The sequence below is a fragment of the Arvicanthis niloticus genome, chromosome 26 (genome assembly GCF_011762505.2).
Source record: "Arvicanthis niloticus isolate mArvNil1 chromosome 26, mArvNil1.pat.X, whole genome shotgun sequence".
NCBI classification, from domain to species: domain Eukaryota; kingdom Metazoa; phylum Chordata; class Mammalia; order Rodentia; family Muridae; genus Arvicanthis; species Arvicanthis niloticus.
The window spans coordinates 25,516,551-25,544,525 of NC_133434.1; the positions used below are offsets into that span (position 1 = coordinate 25,516,551).

Sequence of the window (27,975 nt, forward strand, 5' to 3'; positions counted from 1 at the left end):
ACAGCTCAATACAAGATTGTGTATTTAATCTCTGCTAATTGTTTTTGTTTCACATTGGATATACAACGTTGAGAGGAAAAACTGGTTTGGCACTACACATTGAGAACCTTAAAAGAACAGTTCCTCCTAAAGAATTTGAAGTACATAAACGCTGGGCGTATCTCAGCACTTGGAGGTAGTGTTAGAATGAGCAGTACAGCCTGTTCTACATGAGACAATCTAGACCTAAAACTTAACGTGTATAAAAAGGTTATGTAGGAAGATATCATTAAAAATAGGAAAATGTCTATTTAAAGTGAAAATGGCAAGTTACAGAAAGCATTTTCTTTTTCTCCTTTGCAATAGAGTTACCTTATGTAGCCCAGGCTGGCTGCCCTGAACTGATTCCTGCTTCAACCTCTCAAGTGCTAGCATTACACATCTGTCACTATACCATGCAATATAGTTCCAAAAAGCATCCACGGATGTCTGAGGAAATGACTCAGTGGGTAAGAGTACTTGCTGCCCAAACATAAACACCTGAGTGCAGATCCACAGAACCCATATTAAAAAAAAAAAAAAAAAAAAAAAAAAACATTAATAGCTGTGTATGTTTCTGCCACACTCTTGCTGGGTCAGGGAGTGATGAGACAAAAGGATCACTGGAGCTTTCTCACTGCCAGCCCAACTGAAGAAAGTGAACTCCAAGTGAGAGACTCTGTCCCAAGGAGGAAAAGCACAGATCAGTTACCAGAAAGACTGAAAATCCTCTTCATCATACATGCATTCCACATGTACACACACATGCAAGCAGAATGTACAGGGAATGGAAACAGGTACAAACCAAAGAAGGCAACGTGGATTCTGTTGCCCTATGCCTTCAGTTTTCACAATTTCAGCACTCAATCATCATTCTCATCTTTTTTTTTTCTAACCCATGAAGAAAGAAAATGGACTAGTAGCAGTAGACTGGTGAGGGGAGTGGAGAAATCATGCTGCAGAGGCCCTCAGAAAGCAAACATTCCATTTCCGGTTACAGGAGACTCAAGTCACAGCAGCATCAGAAAGTGCAGAAATACCTACAAGCTCCCTACTTGAAGATTAGAAAAGAAACATGCTGGGTAATAGTGAGGCATGTCTTCAATCCCAGCACTCCAGAGGCAGAAGCAGGTATTCAAGGCTGGCTTGGTCTTCAGTGGAGTTCCAGGACAGCTGGGGCTACACAGAGAAATTCTGTCTCAAACCTCTCCACCTCCCCTCACACACCCCCCCCCCCCACAAAAAAAGAAAGAAAAAAGAAAGAGAAACATGTCTAAAGGGGGGATTTCTCATTATGTTAGGTGTTGGTGGGGATTGGAGAGACTATCCAAGTTAATAATCAGAGTAACTGTCACACCCATGAAGGTGCCAGGACTGGAAAAACCCATGTGAGATATGCATACAGCAAAAGAACATAAGGAGATCAAATTGCAAATCGGAGTGACAGGTATACAGGACTCTGCCAGCAGAGAGTGCTCTGGACTGTCAGAGAAGTCCTGCCTAGCTGGAGGACATCCAGCAATATGGCCTTAGTGTGGTGGTTTGAATATTGAAGATTGTGGTGGTTTGAACACCCAGGGAGTGTTGCTATTTGGAGGTGTACCCTTGTTGGATTAGGTGTGGCCTTGTTGGAGGGAGTGTGTCACTGTGGGGTGTGGGCTTTGAGACCCTCCTAGCTGCCTGAGGATGCCTGTTTTTTCCTTTTTGCCTTTGGAACAAGATGTAGAAAGCTCCTCCAGCACAATGCCTGCTGTACTCCCACCTTGATAATGGACTGAACCTCTGAATATGTAAGCCAGTCCCAATTAAATGTTGTCCCTTACAACCTTGCCTTGGTCATGGTGTCTTCACAACAGTGAAACTCTAAGACACCTAATGTCCTTGAAAAGTAAGATTATCCAACTAATTGCCTTGTCTCAAAATCCCAGACAAGCTCTTGAGCACGTTCTCATTGTCAGAACTACCTAAATCCTAAGTAAGGATTCTAGCCCTATTGCCAACTCTGTTTCTCCATGTAAAAGCGTCATTCGTCACCCCAGATCTGAACTATGATGCTAACAGCCCAGTTAGTGCTGCTTCCTTTCTCCCTCTATTGTACTGAGTTGGTCCTGAACTGAGAGTTGGTAAGCACGGTCTGGTTAAGGTTCTGTGTACTCTAGGCTTCAGTTCCCACTAACACAGACAGTGTGGGTCTGTTTAATAAACAGCCTTTCTGGATTGGAACATTCTAGTACAAAGACAGTGAGCCCCATTTCCTCACAGAGAGGGACCGACCCTTGCAGTCTCAGGACTAGGATTCCTTTCATGGGAGAGAGCACCTCTAGCCACGCTCTGTGAAAATAGCCTTCAGGATACTTCCAGAAAAAAACGGAAAGGAGTGAGGAAAGAAAGACAAGATGTGTCTGGGGCAGCTTGCTGACAGACATGTGCTCCAAGTCGATGCCAGGGCTAAGCGGACAAAGTGAGAATTGACAGATACCACTCAAATCCCCAAGGCCTATTAATTGGCTACTTGAGGGCCAATCAGAAACAAAAGTTCTGACTAGAGCGCCGAGATTGACAAGGTTGTCGGGTTGCAGACAGCCAATCAGAAGCCAGATCTCTGAACTCTGCTGCGGGTTGGAGAGGGTTGGGCCAGAGCTGTCAGCGCGTGTGCTGACTGGGCGGCGGGATGTGGGCGGAGCCACTAGGCAAGGCGGGGCTCGCAGCGGCGGGTCCCGCCCCACCTCCTGCACCGCAATCGCTGGCTGGCTGAGGAGAGATAGTGGTCGGCCTCAGGACGCCTGTTCGTCTGTTCGCGGTGCGTGAGAGGAGGTGGGGGAGGCTGAAGCGAGAGGGCGTCTCTCTGAGGGGACGTCCCTTGGAGGAGGTGGCGGGCTCCTGCGACCCTTGCGCTCCTCAAACTCGCTGCGAGCTGACAGGGCAGGTCACTGTCCAGCCTCAGCCCTGCTGAGATCTCAGTGCGCAGTTTTGAGGGTCCCACCCTCCGCGGGCCTGCATGCTTGCGGGGTGGAAGCCATCCTAAGGCTCCCCCGGACCTGACACAAGGCCGGGGACCGGCTGTGGGCCACCTCCCTCCCATCCGTGTCTTTCGCTCCACAGCAAGACCCACTGGAAGTGAGTCTTACTTCCAATCGCCCTTGGAAGAGTAGAGTTCCTGCAGCCTGTGAAGTGTGAGGGGAAGCAACCATTGACTCACGAAATAAGTGCGGGAAATATCACAACCTTGGAAGCTCACAGCAGAAGAGTCACTGGAGACAGACGTGGAAGTGCTAAGGCAGAAGTCACGAGACTTTGTAACTCTTTAGGAGAAGGTGAGAGGAAAGACTGGTTTCTGTATTATTATTATTTCCTTGTGTACTTTGTACAAAGTGCAGAGTGTAAGGTCCACTCCCTCTCCATTCCCCTCTCGTGCAAAACTCCTGGTTAGAAGCCCTTACTGTTTGAGGTTCTTTTCTGGATCTAAATATTGTTGACAAGAAGACTAACATCTCTATAAGATTTAGATTCACTCCCCATCCTCTCCACACACGGGGCACATTTGACCAAAATGGATGACTCTTTTTTTTTTTTTTTTTAAGGGTTTTTCTTCATGTGTATTTACTTTCAGTAGCAGGTTTCAATGTGTGCCTTTTCTTTCAGGATGTGGAGTTCTTCCTATATACAGTCAAAAAGCAAATATAAGCTCAAAACTCTTCATTGAACTCTTTTAGAGGCAGTGTGGCCAGAGTTACAGAGGTTGGTTACCCAGCTGATGCTGGGGCAACTTTTCACAGTTCACCAACTGTTTGGTACCAGGTTGTCTTGTGACCAGACCTGCCAACAGGACTTTGCCCTGCTTTAGCAAACAGGACTCTGCAAAAGAGATACTTAACAAGCCCTCTTGAAGGACATGGGAATGTTTTCTGAAGATTGGCCTTCGCCAGTTGCCTTGAACAGTCTTCAAATTTAAGAACTTTTTCTTTTTGAGACAGTCTCTCACAGTAGCCAGGGCTAACTTGGAACTCAATAGGTAGTCTGGACTGGCCTTCGACTTGCAGCAACCTTACTGCTCTGTCTCTGGAGGGATAGCAGATGTGAGCCACCACACCCAGCTCCCTGTCAAATCCCTTTCAAGTTCAGTGTTGTTTCAATGCCCTTAAATTCTTTCCGAGCTGAGAGGATTTTATCTCAGAGTTAAGGCTTCAGTTCATATTACATTCTGAGCACCAGCCTTATTTTATATATATTCAGAAGTGTTTAAAATTCCTTGTAAAGTCTTGAGGCCAAAAGCAGTGTAACAGGATATATTAGTTTCCAGAAATTTCAGGTGCAAAGACTCTTTGGAAGCCCTCTTTAGTCTTTGTGATACTATGTTTAGTGTGAACACCTACCTGAAGGGCTTCATTTGCTTCTGAAAGCAAATACTATGGTCAGAAGGTAAACATGAGAAGTGTTTGTCAAGAACACCAGCTTGACTGGACACATGAGTCACTTGGTAGGGTGCTTGTCTAGCATGCATGAGGCCGAGTTTGATCCCCAGCACCAAATAAGCCAAGTGTGGTGGTACATGCCTGTAATCTCAACATTTGGGAAGTAGAGCAGGAGGATCAGAAATCCAAGGCTATCTAATGCAGTTAAATCCAGCCCATGCTACACAGAACTTTGACTCAAAAAACAAAAACAAACATAAAAGAATACAACGTGGAATCATAGGCATGTGCTACTAAGCGTGGCATTCCCATGGTTGCTGTAGATCCAAACTCCAGTCCCTATGCTTAGACATTGGTCACCATCTGCAGTGAGCCATCTTCCTGGCCTGCAGAGCTGAGGTCTCAGTGGAACTGAATATTAGTTTTGGACACATCTCTTAATGTCTTTGGACCTACATTTCTCTGTGAAGTTGACAGTTACAAGAAGGTTGGGTTGAATAATAACAAAATGTTTCTCTGACCTGTGTTTGTCCATAGAACTGTACCTTCAAGTTGGGAGAGAAATTTAAAAATAATTTATGTCACAGGATTTTTATTTATCTATCAACATATCTGCTTCTGTTTTGTTTGTTTTATTTGAGACAAGGTCTCTCTATATTGCATGGACAGCCTAGAACTTACTAGGTAGACTAAGCTGTCCTGGAACCTGAAATAGTTTTCCAGCCTCTCCGTTCAGAGTGCTGGGATTATAATGGCATGGACCATTATCCCCTGACAGAACATCAACTTTGTTTTCTTTTAAAGATTATTTTAATTCTTAATTGTCTCTGTGTGAGTATGGTGTAACTACAGATGTCTGTGGAGTCCAGAAAAGACTGTCAGAGCCCCCTGGAACTGGAGTTACAGGTGACATAAGCCATGCAGTGTGAAAGCTGGGAACCAAATTCAGGCCTTCTGCAAGAGCAGCAAGTGCTCTTACCTGTGGACCCACCTTCCTCTCCAGCTCCAGGCCATCTGCTGCTTTATCTCATTCACTGATTGTTTAAACTTTATAAATAAAAGTCAGCCGGGCGGTGGTGGCACACGCCTTTAATCCCAGCACTTGGGAGGCAGAGGCAGGCGGATTTCTGAGTTCGAGGCCAGCCTGGTCTACAGAGTGAGTTCCAGGACAGCCAGGACTACACAGAGAAGCCCTGTCTTGAAAATCCAAAATAAATAAATAAATAAATAAATAAATAAATAAATAAATAAATATATCAAGAAGCATAGGCTCAATATAGAAAAATAGTGGTCTGTCTTGAGAATATCATTCAAATAACTGTCATTGTATTATGTCTGGCTCTTATTTTTTCCCTAGACATAATGTCAAGTGGAGATGGCCAGCAGTCACAGGCTTTTACCAAGCCCACTTTTACTGAGGCACAAGCCTCTGCACTAGTAGAATCAGTATTTGGGTTCAAAGTTTCTAAGATCCAACCACTCCCTAGCTATGACGACCAAAACTTTCATGTTCACATTTCAAGAAGCAAAGAGACTACAGATGACCCAGTTGATTATGTCCTCAAAATAAGCAATACGGAGTCTAGTCGAACTCCAGACCTGATTGAAATGCAGAACCATGTCATCATGTTTTTGAGAGCAGCTGGATTTCCAACAGCCTCTGTGTGCCGAACCAAAGGGGACAACACCATCTCTCTCATATCCATTGGTAAGAGATTTCCTATATATTCATATTACTACATTTTGGCTACAAGTAGAAGTGCAATGTCAAAAAAAGTTCATAACTCCAAGTGGGGATATAGTTTGGAAACAATTTGAGAGCTACTGTAATAAAATTTTATGTTTATAAATGTCCTGATAAATAATAACTAAGGGACCTGTGAACACCAGGAAGACATCCTCTAGTCTTATTTAATACAAAAAGACTATATGTGTTGCTAGGAATCGAACCCAGGCCTTTGCACATGCTAGGCAAGCACTCAGCAAAGTCACTTCTCCAGCCTCAAGAATGGATTTTTAGTTATTAGACTGGCTTCTGTGTTGTAGTAGAAATAGAAAGAACATGAAACTAGCAATCAAGCATTTAAAATGCTGGTTTGTCATTACTATGTATGTGACCTCAGGGACAACACTTGAATCTAAGGCTGCAAGATCTCATTGTTTTTTCCAGAGTGAATGACAGCATGTGTCCTTCCTTCAATCTAGATATCGGATCTAAAATCAAAAGCTACTTGGTAAGAATGCTCACTTACCTCCCAGGAAGACCAATAGCTGAGGTTGCCATCAGCCACCAGCAATTATATGAAATAGGAAGGCTGGCTGCCCAACTGGATAAAGCCCTGGAGGTAAGATTTGGGGTCTTGTTTTGTTTGTAAGGTATTTTTGTTTGTTTCTTATCTTTTTGTTTTTGTTTGTTTTTGAGACAGTCTCTCACTAGGTAGCCCTAGCTGGCCTAGAACTCACTATGTACACCAGACTAATGTCAGATTCTCAGAGATGCTCCTGCCTCTGCCTTGAAAGTGCTTGGATTAAAGGCATGCATTACCATGCCTGGCAGCAATGAGATTCTTAAGAACAGTATGCTTTGTTTATTCACTGTCTTATACACAGAGTCTCATATACTGTGGGGTAGCTTCAAACTCACTGTGTAGCCAACGATTACTTTGAACTTCTGGTTCTCCTGCCTCTACCTCCTGAGTACTGAAATTATAGGCATGTGCCTATAATACCTCATCTAGTTTATATGGTACTGGGGATTGGGCTTTGTACATGCTAGGTAAGATGCTACCAACTGCACTGCCTCCCCAAAGCATTTATTCATCTTTTATCCTTGATATCTCGCACTGTACACTGGACACACTGGGAGACTTAATTTTTAAAAAGTAATGCCAAGCTGATTCTAAAGTTAGGACTGCATGGGTCAGAAGGAAGAGGAGGGAGGACATCCCAGGCAAAGGAAAGAGCACATGAAATATGATGAATGGCCATATTCTGGAACCTCTGAATAATTCATTGTGGCTGCAATGTATAAGAACTATAAATGAGACAGACAGGAGATAAAATTGAAAATTTAAGGTGTAGTCAGATTATAAGACAGACATTCTATGAAAGTAAGGAGTTGATTTGTCTCTACTACTTGGGAGGCTGATACATGAGTCTCATCAGTGTGTGCCAGCCTAGGCCACATTGTAAGACCATGCCTTCCCATCCCTTAAAAGTAAACAGTCTGAACTGTATCTTATAGGCAGTAATGGTCCTTGAGGGAGGATTTTCTTAATATGCAAAACCTACTAATTATAGCACTCTGGGTTCCAGAAAGGTGTGAAACATCTAGGGAGCTAGTTCAGTAGTCAGATAATCAATAATTAGTAAAAACGAATTAAGGGCTTGAGTCAGGGAAAGGTTTAAGCTCCCAGCACTTGGGAGGCAGCAGCAAGAGATCATCATAAATTCAAAGCCAGTCTGGTCTACATAGTGAGTTATGGGTCAGGACTATATGGCTAGGCTCTGTCTCATAGTAAACAAACAGACACGTTTTTAAAGTTTCAAGAGATTTAGAAGACAATGCAACTATATTTGGTAATTGTTTTAGTATTAAGTTGGTAATCAGGGAAGGATTGAGCAAAGTGCAGTTCTAACCTAGATGTGATAGATGTGATAGAGTCTCATTCTGAAGTAGGGAGCATTAAATAAGAATTAAGTAAGAGGTGAATGAGATGAAGTTAGTTCTTTCAATCTCAAACATATTTGTAGTCTCCTAGAAAACAATGAAAACAAAATGCTGCTTTATATGGCAGTCGTTATGCCTGAATCTCTCTCTTTCCCTGTCTCTCTCTCCCTCTCTCTGTTTCTGTCTCTCTGTGTCTCTGTCTCTCTCTTTCTCTCTCCTTCTTTTTTGTAAAGATGTATTTGTTTGTTTTATGTATATGAGCACACTATTGATATCTTCACACACACTAGAAGAGGGCATCAGGTCTCATTACAGATGGTTGTGAGCCACCATGGAGGTGCTGGGAATTGAACTCGGGACCTCTGGAAGAACAATCAGTGCTTTTAATCACTGAGCCATCTTGCCAACACCCCCTGAAATGTTTCTTATGGGAAGAATTTTTAGGGTCTTGATTCTGTTTGTTTGTTTGTTTGTTTGTTTGTTATACACTCTGACAATGCTTACCAGTCATGGTGGTATATATCTGTAGTCCCAGCACTTTGGGGAGGGGGTGTTGATGAAAATCCAAACCCAGATATAGCTGTGTTCTACCATCCTAACTCAAAAAATCAAAGAAACTGAGAGTCTTTGCCATTTAGTTGACATATTTAGGCCACTTTACTTTGTTCCCACACTGGGGTACATGTGACCATGTCTAGCTCCTACATGTTTCTTGTGCTTGCTAGTACTTTGAGTACATGGCAGTTCAGTTGATTGGAAGCCATTTCACTCTTTTGGGTCTTGCTTTTAACCTCTTCTAAGTGGGGCCCAGGCTAGGTTTATTTTAAGGATTATGTAATGCAAAACTCTTCTGAGTTCTCTGCCCAATATCCTATAAACTAATGTTTTCCAGGGTGGTCTGTAGCCACAGACACTGTTCCCAGCCTTGCATATGTGCCCAATTGAAACCCTTTCAGCCCTCTCTGATGGTCCTCTCCTCAGGCTTAACACTTGGGGCATATACCAATGCATCAACTTCTCTCTGGTGTTCTCTTTGGTGTTCTCTCTGCAGCTCTGGTCTTTGGGAGTCTTCTACAAACTGTAACCGCCTTGATCTTCTGGACTCTCATCTCTATCTCTTTACCTCATTGAACTCACTGGGCTTTTCCTGAGTCTTCACTGAATCCTCTGTCAAGGTAGTGAGTGGGAACAAACTCATTTTACTTGTCTGTCTTCATTACTTAGTGTCAGTGACTTAAGTCATCTACAGCATTTTAACATTTATAACTCAGCAAACCAAGATGGTTACTCCTTTTGGCCAGAACATCAAGGCCATGTAACCATCTAAACAGTATTAATTCCCTGCTATCACCAAATAGTATAACCTATTTTTTTTCTGGTCAAACAAAAACCCTTTAGTGACTCATTATTTAAGAAAAGAACTAATAAAAATACAAAGAAAAATCAGAAGTTACAAGTAATCCCATCCTTTGGAAATGATGTTCAACAAATGTTTATAAACTTTTTCTACTGCACTCTGTTCCCCTATTCAAAAAATCGTATTGCATATAGCTGTGGGTGGTGAACATGTTAAAGATTTCAGTTAGAACACTTTCAAATTCATCTGCAGGTATTCATTAAAATGTCCTTTTGTGGCTCTGCAAAGATATTTTTAGCACAAACACAAAGATGTGAATTTGGATTCTAATACTCACATAAAAGAATGGCAGAGTATCTCCCAGCTTTGGAGAGGCAGAGGCAGGAGTCTCCCTGGGGCTCTCTGGCCAGCCAGTCTAGCCAAATTGGCAAGCTTCAGGGTCAGTGAGTGACCTTGTCTCAAAAAATAAAATGGTCTGGCAAAATGGCTAAACAGTGAAGACTCTAGCCACCAAGCCTGAGACCCACATGGTGGAAGAAAAGAATTGACTCCCACAAGTTCTCCTCTGACCACCATACTCATGCCATGGCCCACATACGTACAGACACATAAATTCTTTATGTGTGTATATGTGTGCACAACGTATACATCCATACACATGTGTGCTCACTCATACAAATATAAATACATAAATAAAAAGTAAAATAAAATGAAGAGTAACTGAGGAAGAGCCCCAGTGTTGATCTCTGACCTCCAAGTATACACATGCACACATGCACACGCACACACACGCACACACACACACACACACACACACACACTATCCATTTACAATATCAATATACTTTTAATTTGAGTCTTTTATTTTTAGTTGTTTGTGACAGGATCTTTCTGGGAAAGATTTATTTATGTATGTGAGTGTTTTGCCTACACCTATGAAAGTGTACTGCCTATGCCAGGTGCCCAAGGAGGCCAAAAGAGGGTGCTAGATTCCCTGGAACTAGAGTTAGGGAGGGCTGTTGTGATGGTTTGTATATGCTTGGCCCAAGGAGTGGCACTATTAGAAGGTGTAACCCTGTTGGAGTAGGTGTGGCCCTGTTGGAGTAGGTGTGTCACTATGGGCATGGGCTTTAAGACCCTCATCCTAGCTGCCTGGAAGCCAGTATTCTGCTAACAGCCTTCAGATGAAGACATGGAACTCCCAGCTCCGTCTGCACCATGCCTGCCTAGATGCTGTCATGCTCCTGCCTTGATGATACTGGACTGAATCTCTGAACCTGTAAGGCAGTCCCAACTAAATGTTGGTTTTATAAGAGTTGCCTTGGTCATGGTGTCTGCTCACAGCAGTAAAACCCTAACAAGACAGTTGTGAATGGGTGGGGATGGTGGGAATCTCAGTCTTCTACAGGAACATCAAGTGCTCTTAACCACTGAGTCATCTCTCTAGCCCCTGTGACAAGGTCTTGCTCTATAGCTCTGACTCACCTAAAACTCTCTGTGTAGACTGGGTTGTCCTTAAACTTATGGCAGTCCTCCTGCCTCTGCCTCCTGAGTGCTGAGATTACATGGATAGGCCATCAGACCTGGCTTAAGTGTATTTTTAGGAGATTTTTCATATGCTAATTTTAGTCAGAAAAACCTTTATAGTGATTACAGTCTTCTGTCTTATATCTAGATTGTCTCTATGATATCCTTAAAATATCTTCCAAATATGCTTTTTAAATAAGTGCCCCTTACATCTTTCTCCTTTACCATTAAAAAATAAATGTATTGTGATATATTTAAGGTGTACAACATGTTATAAGACACAGATGCATATACAGTAAAATGGCTCCTGCAGTGGAGGGTGCTGTTGCCTCTATCACTCTTCCTGTGACACTCAGTTAACCCTTGAATTCCGCTCTCCCTCTTGTGTACCCACTTACCAAGAATGCTGAGCGGTTTTGGTATTCATGCTGATAGATCATTCCACTTGTTAGTTTTAAACATTTACTACTTTGCTACTGTCATTTCTCTTCAGAGGCTGTAAATAATTTGCCTTTTACTAAATATTTTCTACAGTGTAACCTTTGGCTGATACACACCCTCCTTCTTTTAACCTGGCTATTGTGACTAATTTACAATGATTACATGATAGTACAGATATTTTTACACGGTCGAATTTTCCTTTCCCTTAGGTATGTGCTGAACTTAAGGGTCACATAGTAGTTCTGGTTATAATTTATTCTTAATATCTTTTCATGCTGTTTTCTATCGTGGCTGTACATTCTTGCCAACAGTATACACAGGTCCTCTCTCTCCATGCCCTTCCAACATTACTTTACTCATTTCTGACAGCATCTGTCTTCACAGGTGAGAGTGATAGCACATGGTGCTTCCAGTTTTGATTTCCCTGGTGGTTGATTATGGTGACTATGGTTCTGTGTACCCATTGGACATTTTTGTGTTATCTTTGGAAAAGTCTCAGTTTCAGTCTTTTGTTCATTTTTAAACTGAGCTTTATTGTTTTTCTTGCTATTGAGTTCACTAGTTCTTTATAAATCTTGCATACTAGCACTTTCTCCACATCTTCCCAAACTATCAATTGAGATTTATATTGTTGATTTTGTGTATGAATGTGTTCATGTATGCACATGTTGTGTGGGTGTGCACTTACGTGTGTGCATATGCGTGTCAAGGCCAGAGGTTGACACCAGTGTCTTCCTTGATTGCTCTCCATCTTTTTTGTTATTATTTTATATTTTGATTGATTGATTGATTGTGTGTGTATGTGTGTGTTCATGTATTTCACAGTGCATGTGTGGAAATCTGAGGCAAGAACAACTTACAGGAGTCAGTTCTCTCCTACTATACTGCTTCTGGGCATTAAACTCAAGTCATCAGGCTTGACCAAAGTCTTTTCTGGTAAGCCATCTCACTAGCCTTCCATGATATCCTTTGAGTCAGGTCTCTCACTAAGCCTGAAACCTTCCAGTTGTCTCCTATGTCCAGACCTGTGCCTCACTGAACCATTTCCCCAGACCCAGTGTTGTTATTTTCTGTGCAGAAGCTTTTAGTTTGAATAATCTCATCTGTTTATTTTTACATTGGGTGTGATAAGCAAGAAATCACTGACAATGCAATTGTCAAGGGGTTTTGATTTCCAATCATGGCCTTTGGGTCTTTTGTCTATTTGGGGGTTGATTTTTGTATCTGGTATAGAAAACATGTCAAATATCATTGTGTTTCATGTTGAAATCCAGTTTTCCCAGAACTGTATTAAAGAACTTTATCTTTTCCCATGGTGTCTTTATGGAGCCCTTATTGACGACTATTTGGTACTGTGTTTTTAAGGATTCTTTATGGATTCTCTGCACTGTTCTACTAATTCTTTTTGTCTGCTTTTATACTAGTAGAAGGTTATTTTTTGCTTTCACTTGTTCTCTGGGTTGCAGTGTCTATGATACTTTGAAAGTGCTGTTTCAGTTCTGCCCTTGTGCTGTGATCGAACTGCTGAGGATATAGTTGACCACTGAAAATTCCAGAAGCTTCCAGGCCTACAGAAGTCTTTCAGAGTAGACAGAAGTCCTGACATCATAGGAACCACAACTAAAACATCCTTAAGTGATAGGACCAAATACTACTGGAATCTGGTTGAAGCTTGATTGACGGATTGAGCACAGGAGTTCCAAGTATCTGTGAAAAGAAAGCATAGACAATACTGAATATGACTGTGGTCTGAGCTCTGTATTAGAGGAAGCAAAGTGCTTAGGAATGGCCGATCTGGAGAGAGAGAACGAGGACAGTGATGGGGAGATAGGCTAACAGGAATTAACAAAGATCCCTGGTTAAACGGCCAGCAATTCCAATTATTTGTAAGGAGCCAAAAGGAAATAAAAGGCCAGAAAAATCAGGGTGATAAGGTGCAAAATTCATATTTTTGAATATTCAAACACACTCTTGGACTGAGGACATAACTCAGAGATAGGGTACTTGCTTCACATGTGGAAGGCCCTGGGTTCACTCCCAAGCACCACAGAACAAACAAACTAGAAGCAGAGCTTTGATGGCGCATTAACATGGGTGACTGCTGTATGTCCTCTTAGTCAGTCCATGAATGGTGGATGTCTTTGTGTTCCTGCTAGAGAAACCAAGATCTGGGATGTTCCATGGCCTGTTTGTGGGAGTTGGAGCTTTGTATGACTCAGTCCAGTGTTCTTTCCACTGATGCCACTGAGATGGCATTGTGTGGATGTGGGGGATAGTGGTGCCAGCACTGTAGCTGCTAACCATAAACCTTGTCTGAATAGACAGTAACTGGAAACCCAACAAGAGTGTTACATTTAAGCAGGTTTTCTTTTCTTTTTTTTTTTTTTTTGAGACAAGGTCACACTCTAGCTGTCCTTGAACTTACTATGTAGACCAGGCTGTCCTTGAACACACGAAAATCCTCCTGTTTCTGCCTCCCAAATGCTGGGATTAAAAGCATACTGTAACACGCCTGGCTTTGTTATATTTTATTTAAAAAAAAAAAAAAAAAAAAAAAAAAACCTGGAGAGATGGCTCAATGTTTTCTAAGGTCTTAAGTCCTAAGGGGGATATACTGTTTTTCTAGGGGACCCAACTTCAGTTTTCATTACTTATATTGGTGGTTCACAACTGCTTGTGGCCTCTGTGGGCACCCGCCTTCACATGCACTTATCCATGGAAGACATGCACACACTCATACACACATCCCCTCGCACACACACACACACACACACACACACACACACACACACACACACGTATATGTACAGAGACAATTAAGATTAATAAGAGTTGAGGCTGGAACTCAGTGTTCAGTGGCACTTCACATTTGATACAGAAGCATAAAAACTTGAGTTATCTCCCCAGAACTCACATAAAAATACCAGGCAAAGAGATAGGCTTAGAATCCTGGGTCTGTGGAGGGAGAGGCAGGAAGATTTTTGGAGTTTTCGCTTAGCCCAATTGGCTCAGTCCAGATCAATAACAAACTTTGCCTCAAAAAACAAAGTGGATGGGTCCTGAGGAATGATACATTAAGTTGATCTATGGTCTCTACATACAAGTGCACACATACATGCATATCCATAAACACATGTGCGTACATAAATATGCACCTTACACTCTCCCACCCCATACACGTCAAATAAAAATAAAAGTCGTGTGTGTGTGTGTGTGTGTGTGTGTGTGTGTATGAAACCTTGAGTAACATTGAACAGCATGCAATAAGAAAGTTCCCTCTACCATTATCTCTTCTCTGAATTGCAGTCCATCCCCAGAGCCATGGCTCAAGTGGGTCAGTGCTTACTCTCTTCTTTGGTGATCTGCTGTGGCATTTAACACACCAGAAGGGGAAGAGACTGAACATAGTGTCTTCTGAGGACGAGTTGAAGAAACTAGAGAGATTTCATCTGCAGAAGATAAGAGGCTGAGGGCATAGGTATGCTGTCTTCAAAGCAGCTTCGAGGCCTGTGGATTCCCAGAGAAGAAATGCATACCCTGTTATAGATGTCCCTAGAAGTCACAGTTGGACCCATGGCATGGACACCAGTGCAGAGGAAGATTTTAGCTCAGTGAGAGGAAGAGCCATCTCAGGGGGATGAATACCTCCTATAAAAACCTTTCCTCAGAGAGGGATGTGAGATGTTGGAGAGATGGTTGAGAATTTATAAGGCATGGTTAGGAAGTCTGTTCAGAGGTGTTTTTGCTGAGTAGAAATGAAAGTCTAACATCACTGTGGAAAAGGGCATCCTGGGAGAGAAAAATGGCTCATGACAAGGCCTTAAGGCTCCCTGGACTTCAGGGAGGCCAGAGTGGTGGGACCAAGTAAGAAGAGGCAAGGGGCCAGCCTTAGACCAGATGTACCGAGGAAAAATATGTTTATTCTCTCTCCGTCTCTGTTTCCTCCCCCCCCCATGTGTGTGTGTATGTGTTATGTTGTATGTCACAGTGCAAATATAGAAGTGTAGAGGCCAAATGATAATTCTCTCCCACCTTGTGGGATCCAGGAATCAAAACTCAAGTTATTGAATCTATGAGCAAACATTTCGGCCCACTTAGCCATCTTGCTGACCCAGTTTTTATTTTTGAGACAGACTCTCCCTCACTGTAGCCCAAGCTGGCCTGGAACTCTCTTCTATCTACCAGAGCTGGCCTTGAACTCACAGTGATCCTTTTTTCTCAGCCTCCTGAATGCTGAGATTACAGGTATGAGCCACCATGCTCTTGAGAGTAGCTTCCAATTCCTTTAGTCAGCACTAGTTAACAGTCCCTGTATGAGCCTGACACAGTAACATATGCTTCTAATTATAGCACATTTGGGAGATGTGGGCAAGACGATCAGAGTTCAAAGTCACCCTTACATACATACAAAATTCAAGGCAAGAGTGGGTTACGTAGGCCCCTGTCTCAAAAAACTTAAAACAAGAAAAAATACTTGTTTTCACACCAATCAAGTGAAATAAGACTATGCTCTCAAAACTATGTCTTACTCAAATAAAAAAGGACTTACTATTTTATGGATTTTTTAAAAAGAGAAATATTGGTCTTCCAAGGCCTGGGTATTGAGACTTTTCCATGGTGTCTCGCTTGTTTTGTGGGTTACCATAAATGAGACAGATCAGTTACCATAAGAGAGTGCCATCTGCCTCCTATAGGCACCTGCTGAGGGAAGAGTGTGACAGCAGACAGAGACTGTGGAGATAGATCAACAGTCAAGAGGCGCTCACACACACACACACACACACACACACACACACACACACACAATATATATATATATATATATATAATTTTAGGTAGGCTCAGACTCACTGTGTAGCCAAGGATGACTTTGAACTTCTGATCTACCCATATCCACCTCTCAAATGCTGGGATTATAGGAATATGCTGCCATGCCTAGTTTTATAACAGGGATTAAGTGCAGGGCATTGTCCATGCTAAGCAAGCACTGCCTAAGCTACATTCCATCCTGTTTTTTGCTTTTCATTTAGGAGTTCCATCATCCAAAGTTAAGTCTTCTTCATCGGGAGAACTTCATCTGGAATCTGAAAAATGTTCCTCTTCTAGAGAAATACATAGGTGCCCTGAGCCAAGGTCGAAACCGGGAGATTATTGAACAGGTAATTCAGCTGTTCAAGGAAGAAGTAATGACCAAATTAAGTCATTTTCGAGAATGTGAGTATTTCCCCAATCAAAGTATGTATTTTTCTCAACCTTTAAATTGTGAATTTTGCAGTGTCAGGAAAACGTGGAGGTACAGCTTAGATTTCTGATATTATAAGATGTGTCCCACAGCCTATCCTTTGTCCACATTTCTTTGATTGCAAATGTTCATTGCAATGAGTCATTGCTGTTTTCTTCCTCTACACCATCAGTAAGTACTGGACTCTCACTGGGATTCCTCCAGGATATCCTGTTGTTGCCCTGTGTCATGGAGAACCTGCTGCTTTGGCGTTGTAGGACCGGCCCCTTTCACATGCTCCAGTAGTCCATCAACGGGGTAGATGTTGGGGTGGACCAACTCAAAGTACTGGATCAAGGCATAGGTTGTAGCTGAGCTGGTCAGCCTGCCAACTCTCCCACACCCACATTACCAGGGCAAGTTCTCCAGCACTGCCCTAGCTAGCTCACCCAATGCCACAGCTGGAAAGGGGCAGAGCTAGTTCTCCTATCCTCACATTCTTGGGGCTGGCTCATATACCACCCACCCCTGCAATCAGGGCAAACTTTACTGTGCTGCCCAGGTAAGGTGCAGGGCCTACTATCCTGAGTGCTACAGTCAGTGAGGGGCAGGGCCTGCTCTCCCACCTGCTTCCGGTAGGAAGCATCATTTTCTTGCCCATGCCACTTCATGGCAGACAAGTTACAGGGCCAGCTACCTCTCCCATACTCACACCCTTGAAGGAAGCTTGCCTGAGCCCCCACCACCAGGGTCAGCTCTAGTGTGCTACTTAGACAGGGTACAAGGCTACACTCTCCCAAGGGCTGCAGCCAGGGAGGGGCAGGGCCAGCTCTACTACTCTCAAAGGACCACCTCTCCCACTCTCATGACCTCAGGGCCAACTTGCCTACAACTATCAAAACGAGGGCTAGCTCTACTATGCTTCCTCGGAGAGGAGCAGGGCATGGTGGTGGCTGCTCCCCAGAGTACTGTTGATGATGAGGGACAAGTCAGCTCTCCCATGATGCCCAGGTGAAGGGTGGGGGCATCTCTGCACAGCCCTCGGGCACCAACATGGCCCTAGGCAGTGGGGATGCCTGACTAGTCTTTGGTAATAGGACACCACTGGTGCAGGATCATGGACCCAGACATGACCTCACCATTGTCTTAGGTGGATGCTTACATTTTTCCAATCTTATTTCTATATAATAGTTTCTTATTGTAATTTTAAAATACATTTCTCTATTTACACACACACACACACCTCAGAGGCTAAAGGCTGCTTCTCTGATCATAATTGGACGAGGCACCAATTTATAAATGCAGCAGAACATCATTAGAGATTCCTTCGTTTTGTTGTTAGCCAGCTGTATTTGTCTATCCTTGGTCTCTGGGCTGTCCTGATTCTGGTTCCAGGTCATCCAGGCAATGTAGGGCATGAGCTCTTTGAGACATGGGCATCAAATTGCACCAGTCATTTCTTGGCCACTCCCACAAGCTCTGTGCCTCCACTGCCCCAGCAACACCATCCAGGCAAAACAGATTGTAGGTAGTTTTGTGGTTGGGTTGGTGTCCTAGTCCTACCACTGAAAGCTCTGTGTGAGTGTGTGTGTGTGTGTGTGTGTGTGTGTGTGTATGTGTGTGTGTGTGTGTGTGTGTGTGTGCGCGCACCAATGCATGTTCTTGTGAAGTGCCTATTCAAGTCTTTGCCTGTTTTTTTTCTCATTGACTGATTGATGAAAGTTCTAAACATACTCCAGATGAGTTCTTTGTATAATAGTTATATGTGTACAAGTGTTTCTCCCATTCTGTGGTCAATTTTAATGGTTTCAAATATTTTAGTCTTGGTGGACTGTAAGTATAGGAGTTCTTCTCCAATGTATGGTTAGGAACATATTTTATCATCCTACATTTTACATTTTTTTGCTTTTTACATTATACCTATAATCCATTTGGCTCTATATACAACATGAATTTGTTTTATAGCTAGTCATTTTCCTCCACATCGTGAATTACAGATATCTTTTCCTCTTCTCTGTTTTGCAATATTAATTAAATGTGATTTTGATTATTTTATTATTTTATCTGATTTTGTTGTCTGTCTCCACACCCATACAACAATGTATCAATCTAATGTATGTCCTTGCTCTAGTCTTATCCCCTTCATCTCTCCAAATAATTCACCTTCCAGAAACTCTCTTCCTTATGACCACATATGAGAAAACATGCAATATTTATCTTCCGGCGTCTGATTTATTTCACTTTAACACAATGATCTCCAGTGAATCAATTTCCTAACAAATATCATGATTACATTTTATGAACAAATACTCATTATGATTTTCATTATGAATGTGCACCACATTTTCTTTATCAATTTATCTGTTAATAGACATCTAGGTTGGTCCCATTTTCTAACTATTGTGAATAGTTCAGTGACAAACATGGATATGCAGGTACCTTTGTGTGCACTAGTTTTGAAGCTTCTATTTTGAAATAACAATAATTTATGTAACCAAAATGTCACATGGCCACACACCTCTTTAAAAAATAAATAGTATAAACCAGCCTATTCCTAAGTAGGAGAATTGTGAGTGACCTAAAGATTACTACACAATCTTCATTTCTTCAGTTTTAGTTTTTGAGTAGAATAGAATAGATCTTCTCACCTTCTTGTTCTTTTATGTAAGAGTTTTAACTGTTGAGTATGATGTCAGAGGTGGGCAGATCTGAGTAGAGAACAGCCTGGTCTACAGAGTTAGTTCCAGGACAGCCAGGGCTACATAGAGAAACCTTGTGTCAAATACAAAACAAAACAACACCAAACAAAGCAAAATAAAAGCCCTTGCTGTCCTCGAACTTGCCCTGTAGACCAGGCTGTCGTAGAACTCACAGAGATCTGCCTGCCTCTGCCTCCTGAGTGGTTGGATTAAAGGCATTCACCACCACCATCAACCAGACAAACACGAATTTTGTTTGGTTGGTTGTTTTTTTCGGAGACAGGGTTTCTCTGTGTAGTCCTGGCTGTCTTGGAACTCACCCTGTAGACCAGGCTGGCCTCGAACTCAGAAATCCACCTGCTTCTGCCTCCCAAGTGCTGGGATCAAAGACGTGTGCCACTACTGCCTGGTGACAAAGAAGAATCTTAACTACTTTTTTTCTTTGTATTTTTTCATTTTAGAATCACCAAGTCATAAGTTTAAAAAGGTCTATTGATGCTTTGGATTTCAATTAGATATGGATAAATTTGAAGAAAATGGTTATTACAGTATATTATATTTATGAAACTAGTCTAATTCATGAACAAAGCCAATGTCTTCATTTGCATAAACCCATTAGAGATCTTTATTCCTAGAATGTAGATAGACAAACATATAGACATTGAGTTTTATAAATGTCTTTAAAGAGGTAACATTACACATTAAACATTTTTAAACTGTATGATTTATTTTGAGATGCACATGCTATAGCACATATGTGGAGATCAAAGGATAACCTGAAGGGGTTTGTTCTTGTCTTCTACTTTGTGGGTCCACGGATTGAACTCAGCTTGTCAGGCATGGCACTAAGCAACTTTACCCTCTGAGCCATCACACTGACCATATATATATATACACATATAGCCAGTGCTGTAGGTCAGTTACAGCACTCTGCACATGCTGGTCAAGTACTCTACCACTCAACTATATCTCAGACCTATGCTACTATATCCTTTTATTCTTAACAGCATGTCTGATTTTTGTAAAGAAAAATAACCAATATTTTATTTCATGTTCCATTTTTCTTGTTTGTTGCTGATATTTCAGAATGATACTTCATTGCATCCATGAGGTGGTCTCTACAAGTGTCAGGCAGGGAAACAAACCACAAAGAGTAAAGAATGAAAACTCAGTTCAGACTGATTTTGTCAATCTGGATCAATCCTTCTAGAGAATCTGATGCCAGGCAGTTTATTGTTAGTATATTTAAACATAGTATAGGTTTTTTGTGGGGAAGGAGGAAGAGTTTCCTGGTGTAGTACCATCCCCAGTGCACAAGGAAGCATAATTACATCAAAACTCAGAGTACATGTCATTTCTTCCAAGAAGAAGAGTTCTGGAGATAGGCTGCCTGTGCTAGCTTAAGGGACTAAGGAAGTGTCCTGCCTGGTCTTGGTCATACAGATAGTGTAGAGGGCATCTGGGCTGTTAGCCACTTCTGATCCTGGTTGTGGGAGTTTGGGGGACCCTGGCTGTAAGGGTCATTTAGATTAGTAGCTATTCCAGCCTGGTTGTAATACCTTGCTATGGCCTAGTCCAGCAGATAACGCAGATCACCAGGCAATTAATCACTTCTAGTTCCCAGTTCTCTGAATGAAACAACAGGTTTTACATTTTTTCTCATTGGAAAGTCAATCCTGCATTCTTATTCTGGTTTCTCTGAAGATCTGTAGGCACACAGACCTTCATGCTGCGCTCCCAAGACATTCATTACTTTTTTTTTTTAAAGATGTATTTATTTTATGTGAGTACACTGTTGCTGTCTTCAGACACACCAGAAGAGGGCATCAGTTATCATTATAGATGGTTGTGAGCCACCATGCGGTTGCTGGGAATTGAACTCAGGACCTATGGAAGAGGAGTCAGTACTCCTTTATTTAAATTTTTTTTATTTGTGTGTGTGTGTGTGTGTGTGTGTGTGTATAAAAAAAGTCTCACTTTGTAACCTTAGATGACGTGGAATTCACTATGTAAATCAGGCTGGCCTCAAGCTCATGGAGAAGTCATCTGCCTCTGCCTCCACAGTGCTGGGATGGAAGGATTATGCCACCATGCCTAGTCCTTTTTTTTTTTTTTTTTTTTTTCCTGATATTCCAGTTTAAAGTTTGTTTGGGAAAAGATGCTGTTTGTCTTGAGACTTTATAAAAACCTATTCCAATGGATAGTGGAGGTAAAATATAATCCCAGCACTTGGAAAGCAGAGGCAGGAAGACACTTAATTTTAGGCCAGCCTGGGATGCATGGCAAGAGCATGTTTCAAGAAGCAAAGCAAAAATGTATTGTATTTTGGGATATTTATTATCTATCAAACAATATGTTGTTAGCCTTTTGTAATTGAACATAAAGCATCCTATTATTCTTTTTTACACCTTTATTGGGATATGATTCACAGAAGACACATCTAGCCATTTGTCCAACTCCATGCTCTCACATATCTACAGGGCTGTGCAGATTGCATTTCCAGATGAGGAACAGTTCATTTCCACAGTAACAAAATGAATTTGAGGCTGTCTTGGTCTACATAGGGAGTTCTAGGACAGCAGGGACTACATAAAACTACCCTGTGTCAAATAAACTCTCAAAATGAAAACATTGTCTATTATGTCACTGATGTCCAGTAGGATTCCCTGAAGTAGCTGTGGTGTATCTGTATTGTTCAGTGGAAGAGCTGTCATGTGGCTCGTCAGTACTTGAAATAGGACTTGAGCAACAGAGCAACGGGGCCTTTCCATGTGATTTAATCATTTTAAAAAAGTTTTCTTTGTTTTTATTTCATGTGCATTGGTGTTTTATCTGCATATATGTCTGTATGAGGGTGCTGGATCCCCTGAAACCAGAGTTACAGACAGTTGTGAGTTACCATGTGTGTTCTGGGAATTGAACTTAGGTCTGCTGAGAGCAGCTAGTGCTCTTAATTCCTGAGCCATTTCTCCAGCCCCAAACCCTAATGAATTGAAATGGCCACTTGTGTTTAGTGGCTATGAGTTTGATCAGTTCTGGTATAAATACATATATACATACAAACAAACATAATATGACTTCATAATTATTTCATAATACTTAAGTCTTTATTTTTAATATTAATTAATTAGTTTAATTATGTTACATCTTTGGTAAAAAATATCTACGTGTGATTAAAGTGAAAATATATCTATAATTTTGTGGTATGTGTCCATTAAGTCAAGTTTGTCAACCATGTTGTTGAAATTTTCCATATCTTTTACTGGTCACTTTTGTCTGTTTGTTCTAATAACCATTGAGTAAAATATATTTTAATCTTCTACTATGATATGGGTTTTCTGTTTTTTCCTTGTATTTCTGTCTAATTTTGCTATATATATTTTGAATTAATTCTATGCTATATTCCTATTTTAAAATGTATAATTTTAAAGGTATGGCTTACAGTAATGTTCATTAGACTTAGTCACTGTGATTTTTTTTGTTTTTTGTTTTTTTGTTTTTTTTTTTTGAGACAGGGTTTCTCTGTGTAGCCTTGGCTGTCCTGGAACTCACTTTGTAGACCAGGCTGGCCTCGAACTCAGAAATCCGCCTGCCTCTGCCTCCCAAGTGCTGGGATTAAAGGCGTGCGCCACCACCGCCCTGCACTGTGACACATTTTAACTTAGCATAACTTAGACAAACCTAACTATACTGAAGTTAAGTTGAGCATGGTGACTCACACCTCTAATCCCCACACATGGGAAACTGTGGCTGAAGGGAAGATTGTCTGAGATGCAGGGCAGTTTGGCTACAGAGTCAGATCTTGTCTCAAGAAAAAGTTTATAGTTTAAAAAGACACATTCTGTTTTGCCTAGTGATTATAAGGTGACTTTCAGTGGTTTGTTGCTTGGGAACAAATGTATAGTGTCTTAATTCTAGACAGTAGCTTAAATCAGTGTTTTTCAAATTGCCTATGATAAAGACAAGTTTGGATTTTTTTCTCCCAACATATTACAGTCTGATGCATGGTTCTACTGTGTGTGCCTGGGTCTTAGCTTGTACCACACGCAGCTAACTACAGGACATAACTCCACTATACTCTGACCAACGGGGCAAGGCCATGGAACCTGCTCTTGAATGGCAAGGCCATAACATTTTCTAAACTCTCTCAGGTTCTGGTTTTTGAGACAAGGTCTCTCTCTTTGTCTCTGTCACTCTGTTCACCTATCCCATCCCACCTCCCCCCCCCCCCCCCATCCCTGGCTGGTCTGGAACTCTTTGTGTAGACCAGACTGGTCTTGAACTCACAGAGATCTGTTTACCTCTGTCTCCTGGGTCTGGGATTAAAGGTGTGCATCATCATACCAGGCTCATCAGAACTTTTTAACATCTGGATATAATTAGAGGTGCATATGGCCCAGGCAAGTCTCTGTTTCCTATAATGATATGAATACAATTGTGTTCCCTTAAAATATCTCTGGCTTTGAGCAGTTCTCCATTTGGGAATTTGCAAGTACTCCAGACTCCACCTTAATCTCAGTACTGGTGAAAAGCAAGATCAGAGGGGCCAAAACTCTGTGTCTTTCCCAGGGAAAATGGGTTTATTTTCCAAAAATAGAGTTGTTTTTTTTTTTTTTATCTCTGCTTGTTCATCAAATTATTTAGATGGCTGTGCTTTAAAAAGAAAGGTAGAAAGAGAATGAGTTAGCATTTTAAATAACTTTTTACATGATTTTTCTGATTTCAGGTATTAATCATGGTGATCTTAATGACCATAACATTTTAGTCAGCAAGTCAGCCTCTGGAGATGCTGTGTATCAAGTCTCTGGGATTTTAGACTTTGGTGACATGAGCTATGGCTACTATGTGTTTGAAGCGGCAATCACCATCATGTACATGATGATCGAAAGCACAAACCCTATACAAGTAGGAGGTCACATCCTCGCAGGGTTTGAAAGTGTGATCCCCCTGACCCCTGTAGAGAGGGGTGCTTTGTTTTTACTTGTGTGCAGTCGTTTTTGCCAGTCTCTTGTCATGGCTGCATACTCCTGCCAGCTGTACCCAGAGAACAAAGAGTACCTCATGATTACAGCGAAAACCGGATGGAAGCATTTACAGCAGATGTTTGACATGGGCCAGAAGGCTGTAGAAGAGATCTGGTTTGAAACTGCCAAGTCCTATGAATCTGGGATCTCCATGTGACTGATGCGGAAAAAAGAAAAAAATTAAACCGCTCAAAACTTCCGGCGGGTGCACATGCACTCATCACTACCCACCCCAATGTTCTGGATTCCTCGATGGAAGACACACATGCACAGCCTTATTTTTAACATGCCCTAAGCAGGTCAGGCTCGGCCACTCCCTAACTCTATTTGGATAACACACACTCTCCTCCAATATTCCTGAGTTATTACTTACTAAGAATCTATATTTTATCTTTGCTGCCCTGAACCTTGCTCCCCCCTGCACCTACATGTAGTCAGTCTCTCCCTCCTGCATCTTCCCAGTGTGGTGTGTCTCCTATACCGTCCTTATGGAGGAATCCTCTCTTCCCTCTCTGTCCCTTCTCAGGAATCCTAAAAGTTCTACCTGTCTCTCTGCCAAGTCATTGGCTGCTGGTAATTTTATTGCCCAGTTAAAACCCAACTGGGGATAGGCTTCCTTTAGTCCTGTGAGACATTGCAAACAGGTATATTTTGGTAACATAATTAGCATGAGAACACAAGCCACTACCTGTGACAGTAGAAAAGTTTGTGTTAATTAAAACTCAGTTGGGCCTAGATCAAACTTATGAAGGAAAGTTGTGCAGTTAAAATTGAAACAGTAAAACAGATCCATTCTAAATATGAATTGGTTAAGGAAGATCTAGTTTTTTCAGCAGTCTTAGACTGTCTTTTACACATAAGAAAGTACTACATGATGAACCCTTGCCTAGTGTGCAAGACCCGGGCTCAACCTCAGCACTACAGAAACAAAGAAATCCACACAAGTATCACCCAAGGAAGCTTGTCTCTGTGCAGGTCCTGCTTGCCTTTTACAAGAGACACACATGATGCTACATGATTTGTCATCAATCTCCAAAGATCTACTCCAGACCTTAAATCAATGACTTTTAAACTTTGAAAAGAATATACATGGGTAGCTATATTGAATTGGTTTTGGTTTTGGTTTTTTGAGACAGGGTTTCTTGGCCATCCTGGAACTCTCAAATTCACAGAAATCCAGTTGCCTCTGCCTGTCAAATGCTGGGATTAGAGGTGTCCACCACTGCACACATTGTCACATATTTTAAATAATCCACATATTTTAAATACCAATTCTTCATTAATCTCTCCTATCTCTTTCCCTCTTTCTTTCTTTCTTTCTTTCTTTCTTTCTTTCTTTCTTTCTTTCTTCTTTCTTTCTTTTCTTCCTTCCTTCCTTCCTTTCTTCTTTCTTTCTTTCTTTCTTTCTTTCTTTCTTTCTTTCTTTCTTTCTTTTTTTGCCATTTCACCATCTTACCTGCATATTGTTGTACAGTCATCTATCTTCTACGTTGCCATGGCACAGACCATGAGAAACTTAAATACCTAGCTTACACATCACTAACTGTGAACTCTTTCTTAGCCTCATCTCTCTAGAAGTGAGGCATTTTGTCTCTTTTGCGGCATTTCCCTCTTACCTTCATATGGTTGTATGTTCATCTATCCTGTAAATTGCCACGGCACAGCCATGAAGAACTTAGGTCTGTATGTCTCTTCTTCCCCTGTGATAGTGCCTGTCCCACAGAAATATCTCTGATACATTTACAAAATGAGTGCATGCAAGAGGGAAGATGTGGTAAAGCCCTCAGGGAAAACACAAGCGGGGGTCATGAGATAAACTCGTTTGGGAGAATAGCTGCAACTAGAATTCCAGAGACAAGTGCATAGAAGCAAAAAGGATGTACAGGCAAGGCCATTATTCATGATACCAGCAAGCCTCCTCAGTAGTTAGGGGCTCACTAAGCTGTTCAGGCTGGCCTTAAACTCCTTGACTCCCATAATCCTTCTGTTTAGCCTCCCAGTGCAAGGACCATAGTCATACACCATTCTGCCTGGCCCCACATGTTCTTCGTTCTCTGAAACTAATGATTGCCTTTTTATAGGAATCTGTAAAAATGCAGCTCATTGCATATTTGGCTTAAGTTTTATCTCAGTATTTCCTTTACTGGCTTCTTTTTATGTCTATCTAGTCTAAGTGTCTATTTACTTATTCTTGTAGGGTGACTTTTTTTTTTTTTTTTCCTTTTCTGTATTGGGAGTGAATTCCACTGTGTTGTCCATATGGGAATCAAGCTGTCACATGACTATCCTGGTCTCACATGATAATCCTGCCCCCATGCAACCCAGTAGCTGGGACTATAGGCCTGTGCAGGCTACTCACTGCATTCTTTTGTTTAACCACATGCTTTCTAAGGATGACTCAGGTCTAGACCCCTAGTCATTTAAACATCTTGTTAGTAGTCATCAGTCTATGTGAGTAGTAGGCCTTGATACTATAACTCTTGTCTGGTGTTTTCCTGTCTAAACCTCCCAAACTAGGTATTTCTCTGAATTTACTTATACAGTTTATTTTTCACTTCTCCATGTCTCCATTTTCTTTTTCTTTTTAAAAGCAAGATAATGTTTGTACTTATCCCAGAGAGTCAACTGTGAGGGTTTTGTAAGAGGCTATGGCAGCCTCTTAGCATAGACTCTGGCACAAATTAGAGACATAATAAATAGTTAGTAAATAATGGATCATATCCCAGCTTATCCAAGCTCAAAATATTGGTGTGACATAGTGCTTGCCCTTCTCATCCTCGACCAGCGAGCACTGCTGCTTTCACAAGTCAGACGTTCAGGTTAACACATCTGGAGTGGTCGTGTCTGCCCTGCTTCGTTGGTTTTTCAGTAGGATATACTATAAACCAACATTAGTGATCATTATTACATTCAGTACCTCATTAATCTAGAATAGAATTATAACGACATTCCGATGATTAGTCTTCATTTTTAGATAAAGAAATAGAGCCTTTAAAAGCTGACTTAATTGATTTAGAAGAGAGCTCAGGTTTAGATCTTACATTAGGTCTTTGGGCTGTTACCCCTGTTCCTAATCACTACAAAATCCCATATTCTGCCTCTACTTTCCTGTTTTTACACACACACACACACACACACACACACACAGTCAGAAAATGAGATTATTCACATGTGAAACACTTAGGATACTCATATTTAAGGTTTTAATTTAACTTGGCCAATCGGACAATGAGGAACCAGGAAAATGAGCAGAAACTTGGGTCTTACTCCAAACCAGTGTATATCTTGTTATACAATGGAACCCTGCAGGTTTCTCTTGATTGTTCTGGCTATCAGGAATTCTCCACTAAATTACTAATGTAAATATTGCTAATTTCTGTTTGATATTAAATATAAACTGCATTGTATGGATATTTTACTTTTTGGTCTCTCTCTCTCTCTCTCTCTCTCTCTCTCTCTCTCTCTCTCTCTCTCTCTCTCTCTCTCTCTCTCTCTCTCTCTCTCTCTCTCTCTCATTTTTGAAACTGTCTCACTATGTAGGCCTGGCTGGCTTGGAGTTTGCAGGCAAACCAGGTCCTGGGTACAGGCCAGGTCCAGTGTACAAGC

General features: G+C 41.6%; 1 protein-coding gene across 1 annotated transcript; it reads left to right on the forward strand.

The window, feature by feature from the left end:
- The first annotated feature begins 3,161 nt into the window (after window positions 1-3,161).
- Window positions 3,162-27,782, forward strand: Hykk (hydroxylysine kinase). The gene is made up of 5 exons (XM_076925277.1): window positions 3,162-3,332; window positions 5,788-6,138; window positions 6,636-6,775; window positions 16,456-16,639; window positions 24,072-27,782. The coding sequence occupies exons 2-5, from the start codon at window positions 5,793-5,795 to the stop codon at window positions 24,524-24,526; spliced, it is 1,125 nt and encodes a 374-aa protein (XP_076781392.1). The 5' UTR covers window positions 3,162-3,332; window positions 5,788-5,792; the 3' UTR covers window positions 24,527-27,782.
- Window positions 27,783-27,975: the final 193 nt, after the last annotated feature.